Genomic DNA, 7,535 nt, shown 5'->3' on the forward strand with positions numbered 1-7,535 from the left:
CATGGATAAGGTATCCCCCTTATCCTTATACTACATTAAAACACAATCCACTTGTATGTCTCCACATACATGTTTAAGTTACAACGATAACCATGGATCTTAGTTAGATTTGTGGTTAATGCAACTAAAATATCAAATATTTCATTGTAATGACCCGAGATCAGGAGGGGTACATGAATGAACCAATATCACATCCGAATGAGAGAGATCCTGAGGACATGAAAGTATGGTTAAAAAAGGCTTAAAAGAATTGAAAGTTACTACTTATACCAACAAGGTGCACCTCCTTTTTCGGTGGCTCAATCATAAGAACTACACTTAACTTGGAGCAATCCTATGTTGGGTGACCCGTTAGATGTCACAGAGAGAAGTGATGTTTAGTGTCTTTACACTTTTTTCTAGATTCAAGGAAAAATTTGGAATAAGAGGAAACTATTACACAAAATGATAGGATTTTTTTTATAGGAGTTGACAGAAGTATATCGTGACAATATATATATTTTTTCTTCTATTTTATAAGTAGTTTGACATTTTTTATATCCTAAAAAAAATTTAAAAAAGAAAAAAAGAAAAAAAAAATTATGAATTGGTTAAATTCATTATTCAATATCGGATATAAATTACTGAAACAGTTGAATTTCGTTTCTGAAAGCACTAACTATTTCCCAGTGATGTATTGAACTGAAATGGGAAATAGAAAGCAGTAGGCGAATTAGCGGGCAATTAGGAAATGGGATCGGCAGCGGCGCCATGGAAGTCCCTTCTACTCGGTGCTTTGGAATCTAATGGCCGAATCAAGCATTCCAAATTCTTGCAGCTCGTACGTTTCCCTCTCTCTATTTCTCTTCAAGTTCAAGTTTCCTTATTGCTTCTTCACAATCGGTTTCTACGTCGAATTCGTTTTCAGGCAACGATAGGAATTAATGGAAGGCCCTCAAATCGCACAGTCGTTTTCAGAGGATTTGAAGAGGGCACCGATAAGATCCATATTTACACGGATTCTAGAACTCGCAAGGTTCTTCTTCTACGGGGAGGCTCTATATTTCCGTCTTATATAGTTCGATTCATGCGGCCATTGCTTTTTTCTATGGTTTTTGATGCAATGATTATATGGGCTTCTGGATTTTGATTGCACAATGTGGTTTGTTTCTTTTTGTTGGTGTTTTCAATTACGTAATTCATATGTTTGGCAACAAGACAAGCGATAAAATAAGCTCAGGGGAATTGTTTGTGATGGATTAGGTCAGGGTTTTTTATATGTGCCAATAAGCATCTGAGTTTTGTCCTGCAAATGAATTTCAATTTTTGGTTGATTCTGCAGATTGAAGAGCTTAAGAATTGTCCATTTGCCGAGGTAAATGATTTGTTCATGCCATCTTTGTAGCTTATCATCTTTAGATTACTGCTGAAATATGTGCCAATTTGAGTCAAATTTTCCATTTCCAATGCTTTGTTCTTTAAGATTTGTTGGTATTTCACCGAGTCATGGGAGCAATTTCGTATCAGTGGGAGAATTGAAGTTGTTGATGCGTCATGTCTTGATGCCACAAAGTTTAAGGTTGTGGGCATGGTCCTTTCTTCTTATGACTTGAGGCTTGTTCTACATTTTCAACAATTCACTTCATTCGATTGGGTATAGTCCTATACATTTTATCGTGGTCATATTGAATTCTGAATGCAGCAAAGGGCAGAAGCCTGGTCCTCCATTTCTCCAAAGTCAAGATTGCAGTATTTGGGGCCTAGTCCAGGTCTTCCTTACCCTGGTGAACAACCAGTCAAGGAACCTTTTGTAGATTCTTATTCTGGTCCTGTTGATTCATTTTGTTTGCTGGTCTTCAATCCTGATCAGGTTTGTAATATTTTCTTTCTAGATTTGTATATGAAGCTTGCATTCTCCATCTTTTTACTTTCCCTTATGTTACCTTTTATCCTTTTTCATTCTCAGGTCGATTATCTAAATCTGAAGAGTGAAGAAAGGAATTTGTTTAAAGCTATTCCAAGTTTTGGAGGGGAGAAATTATGGGAAACGGGGAGGATAAACCCTTAGCAATTGCACCCCGATTTGCATTTATATATACTGATAATAAGCTGCTATCTTCAAATCAACTGATGCAAGTTAAAAGTTACTCGTATGTGTAAAAAATAATCCGAAACCCTTTGGTTGTTAGTACTGATGACTTGATTGGTTTCAATTTCTCATGTCGCATATTGTTAGTTATGAAAACATCTTTAATTAATCCTTTCCTATGAGGTTTTGTAGCTTTATTTGTTCAAACTCAGCTAGAGATGTGGCTGAGCAACAAAAAAGAGGGTGTCCAAACTCAAAAGAGGTATCCATTTCAACAAAGCATAATAGCAAATTCTGTTGTGTTGTTGAATATCTGTTTTGAATTTGTAACAGGAACTGACATTCGATGATGGAAGAGATCATGACAGAATTCTTACTTTTGTGATAAGGGAAGAGTCTTGTAAAGGGCCTGTTCTTGTGCTGTTTTGTGTGGAGTGCNTAAGCATCTGAGTTTTGTCCTGCAAATGAATTTCAATTTTTGGTTGATTCTGCAGATTGAAGAGCTTAAGAATTGTCCATTTGCCGAGGTAAATGATTTGTTCATGCCATCTTTGTAGCTTATCATCTTTAGATTACTGCTGAAATATGTGCCAATTTGAGTCAAATTTTCCATTTCCAATGCTTTGTTCTTTAAGATTTGTTGGTATTTCACCGAGTCATGGGAGCAATTTCGTATCAGTGGGAGAATTGAAGTTGTTGATGCGTCATGTCTTGATGCCACAAAGTTTAAGGTTGTGGGCATGGTCCTTTCTTCTTATGACTTGAGGCTTGTTCTACATTTTCAACAATTCACTTCATTCGATTGGGTATAGTCCTATACATTTTATCGTGGTCATATTGAATTCTGAATGCAGCAAAGGGCAGAAGCCTGGTCCTCCATTTCTCCAAAGTCAAGATTGCAGTATTTGGGGCCTAGTCCAGGTCTTCCTTACCCTGGTGAACAACCAGTCAAGGAACCTTTTGTAGATTCTTATTCTGGTCCTGTTGATTCATTTTGTTTGCTGGTCTTCAATCCTGATCAGGTTTGTAATATTTTCTTTCTAGATTTGTATATGAAGCTTGCATTCTCCATCTTTTTACTTTCCCTTATGTTACCTTTTATCCTTTTTCATTCTCAGGTCGATTATCTAAATCTGAAGAGTGAAGAAAGGAATTTGTTTAAAGCTATTCCAAGTTTTGGAGGGGAGAAATTATGGGAAACGGGGAGGATAAACCCTTAGCAATTGCACCCCGATTTGCATTTATATATACTGATAATAAGCTGCTATCTTCAAATCAACTGATGCAAGTTAAAAGTTACTCGTATGTGTAAAAAATAATCCGAAACCCTTTGGTTGTTAGTACTGATGACTTGATTGGTTTCAATTTCTCATGTCGCATATTGTTAGTTATGAAAACATCTTTAATTAATCCTTTCCTATGAGGTTTTGTAGCTTTATTTGTTCAAACTCAGCTAGAGATGTGGCTGAGCAACAAAAAAGAGGGTGTCCAAACTCAAAAGAGGTATCCATTTCAACAAAGCATAATAGCAAATTCTGTTGTGTTGTTGAATATCTGTTTTGAATTTGTAACAGGAACTGACATTCGATGATGGAAGAGATCATGACAGAATTCTTACTTTTGTGATAAGGGAAGAGTCTTGTAAAGGGCCTGTTCTTGTGCTGTTTTGTGTGGAGTGCTGTTGATGAAGAATAATAGAATTTTAGCTCAGTGTAATTCTTTTGGGACATCCGTTAATCAGACTTTTTTTAATTTTTAGCTTAGTGTAATTCTTTTAGATTGGAGTTCATTCTTATATCTTTTTGAAGACTCCTTTTGTAGGATTGTTACAATCTCTTGTAAATGAAAGTTTGGTTTCTTGTCTAACAAAAGATTAATGTCTGGTTAAAATTCAGTATGGTATTTCAATATTAAAATCAGAAGATGCAACACAATCGGTTAATACCAGCGCTTGTGCAAGGTTCAGGGTATTACAAAAGAAAGTTTGGTTTCAGTAGGATATTACGACCCAGCTTTAGCAGAGCAAAGCAGCAATCTGTGCAAGGTTTATACCAAAAATGATTGCATTTATTGTCAGTTGTGCTTGATCTGTAATCAGAGAAACAACCAATAGCTGAATTGGAGGTTATAAAAAACAAGTTATTGCTTCCAATTTTTGTACAATTCCTAGAGGCATTAAAAAATGTTCACTTAATGCGTGCCAAAACTAGGATTAATAAAACAAAACCCAGCAACTTGATTATCTTGTTCTGCTTGAATAATACACTACTCTTGTACTCTACTTGTCGAACTCCCAGATAACACCTCCATCCTCTGTAAGAACACATCAGAAAGGAAAATCAATAATCAATCAAACTGTCTTATTTTTATTTTTCATAGAGAGTACATTAAAAGGAAAAACAGAGAGAAATACAAATGATATTGCTAGGAATATGAAAACTTAGAGCTTAAAATAGTTTAAAATATCATAATGCGATGGTTATTAAAAGTGTAAAATCAAATATTAAATTGAATTACTATGGTCAAAAACATGGTTGGATGTGATTTTGAATGACAATACGAAATTTTTACTGTTTCAAAACTAGTCCCAAACATGGGATTAGATTCATATTCAATACTTACTTTTAACTTTATCATTTATCCAGATCTCCATCAGCATACCAACACCAATGCCACCTGCAATACACGCCCCATATAATGCAATGGCAGAAGGAAGGGATCTTCTAGGAAGAAAATAATGATCTGGAATTTGTCTAATTTTTGTTGGACGCCTTTTCTTTATAATGTTTTCTTTTTGCATATCCCCACCGACGGCTTTCCAGTCCACTCCCTTAAAAGGGTCTTTTTGCTCTTCCCCCATTGCTATCTCTAGGTTAGCTCTAACTCAATTCTTTCAACCTAAAACAACAAGAATAACCCTCTGTTTGAAACCACCAGATTTGAAAGGATTTCATGTGTTTGTAATGAATTAAAAAAAAATAGAATTTAAAATCTAGAATTCCCATTTGGTAACCACTTGATTTTTAGTTTTTGTTGTTAGAAATTAAGTTCATAGACATTACTTTCACCTCCAAATTTCTTCCTTTGTTGTCTCTTTTTTTAATAATGGTTTGAAAAACAAAGCCAAGATTTGAAAACTAAAAAAAATAACTTTTAAAAACTTGTTTTTGTTTTTGGAATTTCGCTAAGAATTCAACCATTTTACTTAAGAAAGATGCAAACCGTTGTAAGAAATGGAAAGGAAATAGACTTAATTTTCAAAAACCAAAAACAAAAAACGAAATGATTACCAAACGGAGTACTAGTGATTTAAAATCTTGTTTTGATTCAATAAATTTTCCATCTAAAATACACAGAGAGAGAAGAGGTAGCTAAGGATGAAAAACATGGGAGAGAGAGCGATAGATAAGAAATGGGGAAGAATAATGGAGAAACAAACTTGTCTCATTGTGAGTGTGTTGGTGGTGATGTGCGGCTTTATCAAAGATGGCTATGGTAGAGGGGAGAACCCAAAAATAGAGAAAAAGAACAGTGGTGAAGAAAGAATCAAAGTGTTAGGCCTATAATTTATATTATATACGGTTATAAAAATATAACTGTAAAATAATTGTTTTATTTGAATTTTTAGACTTTCTGTAAGTTTTTTTTTTTCCCTTTTTGACAATGTAGTTTTCATTCAATAAGAGTTAGATTTGTTTTGATTAAATGATATGTTTTCATATTTATATGTAATTGACATTATCTTTTATTTGTAAAATATCATATAATTATTAATAAAAGTTCCCGTGTAAAATGTCACACTTTCTTCTTCATTTCTCATGGCAGGGTGTATATGGGTTGGGTTAGGGTTTTTTTAGACCAACCCGAAATTTTGGATTGGTCGAGTTAGCAACCCAAAAGACTCAACCATGGTCTCCAACCCAACCCAACCCAATAGTTAAATACCAAATATTCATGACATCTCAGCCCAACCAATTGGGTAGTCTGGGTTGTTTAAATTGTCAGGTAGCAATAAAGAAGGTTTAATTGCTATCCTCGTTTTAAATCCTCTCATTTGAAATCATTTTTGGCCAAATCCAAATATTAATATTATCATTATTTTCATAAGAAAGTGATTCATATGCAAAAAATATGATATGAAAGCCTGAATTTAAAATAGCTCAAGGAGAAGATAAGCTACGGAGGGTTTGATAATCTGTATCAAAATAGAGTCATCAAAGGGTAATATGCTCCCACCACAAAAAACATCAAACTCCTAAATATTCCATTGTTTCTTTCCTACTAAAAAGTCCAAAGAAAAGCTCTTATGAAATTATTACAAAATTACAAATAATCCTAGCTTCAGCATTGAGAAGGTTTACCATGGAAGGAAAAGTGAAGAATGTTAAAGATATTACTAGGAAGAAAAATGCACCAACCTAAGAGAACAGAGGATGAGAATGCAAACTTGAGTTTTTTCACAAAAGCCCATGTTTTTAGTTTTGATTTGCTTACATATCTTTTAGCATTTAACCCTAATTTCTAGAAATCTCCTTTTCCAATCGAAGTCCAATTCTTACAGAAAAAAAATTAGACTTAATTTAAATCATTGCATAAACTCAACACTATGCATCATGTAAATCATAGCTAAAAATAGTAGGAAGAAATTGTAGATGAGATGATCTAAATCAAAGAAATCGAGGAAGGGGCCGACTGCAAAAACCGAAAATGGAGTTGAATGGAAGAAATTGTAGATGAGATGATCTAAATCAAAGAAATCGAGGAAGGGGCCGACTGCAAAAACCGAAAATGGAGTTGAATGGTAAAGATTGAGATGAAAACTAACTAAAACTTCAATCGTACCAGTTTGAGAAGTATATGCTCTCGTGCCGGGCCGGAAATGGGAGGGTGGCGGTGGCTGGACGTGAAATAGGGTTTTAGAAGAATAAACCAAAGCTAAAAAATCCGGGGAAATTTGTACGGATTGGGAAATTTGTACGGATGACCCAAAAATTGGGCCCAAAATGTCAAATGACCCTTTTTTAAAAAATAATATCAATCGACCCTCTGCTGACGTCATCGCCCTACCAGATTACTTAATATGCCCTTACTTCGTCTTCTTACCTTTTTACTGAAAAAACCCACTAAAACTAAACTATAATTATTCATTCAAATTTTCCAAGGCTAACGGCTATATTGCTCATAAACGAAAAAAAAACTATTTCCGGCTTGCAAACGATTCTACTTCCGGCTTTCAATCGAATCTTAACGGTAAATCTTTCTTTCAATATGGTTTTTTTTGTTTGATTTTTTGGTTTTGGATGTGTTCTGTGGTTAAAGACGAGTAGAAAGAGTTTGTGAGCGAGATAAGCGAGAGTGAAATCGGTAGAGCAACGCCGGAGAGAGCGACACCGGAGAGATAAGTGAACCTATGGTTTTTTTGTTTGTTTTTCTGGTTTTCGATGTGTTATGTGGTTGAAGACGAGTA

The 7,535-nt window shown here is 34.7% G+C and overlaps 1 protein-coding gene and 1 long non-coding RNA gene across 5 annotated transcripts; one reads left to right on the top strand and one right to left on the bottom strand.

Annotated features, from left to right (window-relative positions):
* The first annotated feature begins 639 nt into the window (after positions 1-639).
* LOC120086590 (pyridoxine/pyridoxamine 5'-phosphate oxidase 2) lies at positions 640-3,479 on the top strand. Of its 4 annotated transcripts, XM_039043341.1 has the most exons (7): positions 780-820; positions 908-1,141; positions 1,243-1,308; positions 2,550-2,595; positions 2,704-2,799; positions 2,923-3,090; positions 3,187-3,479. In XM_039043341.1, the coding sequence occupies exons 2-7, from the start codon at positions 1,137-1,139 to the stop codon at positions 3,286-3,288; spliced, it is 483 nt and encodes a 160-aa protein (XP_038899269.1). In that variant the 5' UTR covers positions 780-820; positions 908-1,136; the 3' UTR covers positions 3,289-3,479. The 4 variants fall into 4 exon arrangements, with proteins under 4 accessions (XP_038899256.1, XP_038899249.1, XP_038899269.1 ...); XM_039043321.1 differs by lacking the exons at positions 1,243-1,308; positions 2,550-2,595; positions 2,704-2,799; positions 2,923-3,090; positions 3,187-3,479 and adding exons at positions 1,322-1,354; positions 1,463-1,558; positions 1,682-1,849; positions 1,946-2,237 and having other exon boundaries at positions 641-820; positions 908-1,015; XM_039043333.1 differs by lacking the exons at positions 2,550-2,595; positions 2,704-2,799; positions 2,923-3,090; positions 3,187-3,479 and adding exons at positions 1,463-1,558; positions 1,682-1,849; positions 1,946-2,237 and having other exon boundaries at positions 1,243-1,354.
* A 600-nt stretch (positions 3,480-4,079) lies between these two features.
* On the bottom strand, positions 4,080-7,043 carry LOC120086615. The gene is made up of 3 exons (XR_005484273.1): positions 6,911-7,043; positions 4,691-4,966; positions 4,080-4,381 (listed from the first exon to the last, which is right to left on the bottom strand). It is a non-coding gene; the product is annotated as an uncharacterized LOC120086615 (long non-coding RNA).
* Between the last annotated feature and the right edge of the window lie 492 nt (positions 7,044-7,535).

The sequence above is a fragment of the Benincasa hispida genome, chromosome 1, assembly GCF_009727055.1.
Source record: "Benincasa hispida cultivar B227 chromosome 1, ASM972705v1, whole genome shotgun sequence".
Classification (NCBI taxonomy): domain Eukaryota; kingdom Viridiplantae; phylum Streptophyta; class Magnoliopsida; order Cucurbitales; family Cucurbitaceae; genus Benincasa; species Benincasa hispida.

Excerpts from the sequence above, each read along its gene's own strand:
- LOC120086590 (XM_039043321.1), top strand. The coding sequence starts at position 731 with ATGGGATCGGCAGCGGCGCCATGGAAGTCCCTTCTACTCGGTGCTTTG. Across the intron at positions 1,016-1,321 it reads CGGATTCTAGAACTCGCAAG|ATTGAAGAGCTTAAGAATTG; the intron begins GTTCTTCTTCTA and ends TTGATTCTGCAG. Across the intron at positions 1,559-1,681 it reads TTGATGCCACAAAGTTTAAG|CAAAGGGCAGAAGCCTGGTC; the intron begins GTTGTGGGCATG and ends TTCTGAATGCAG.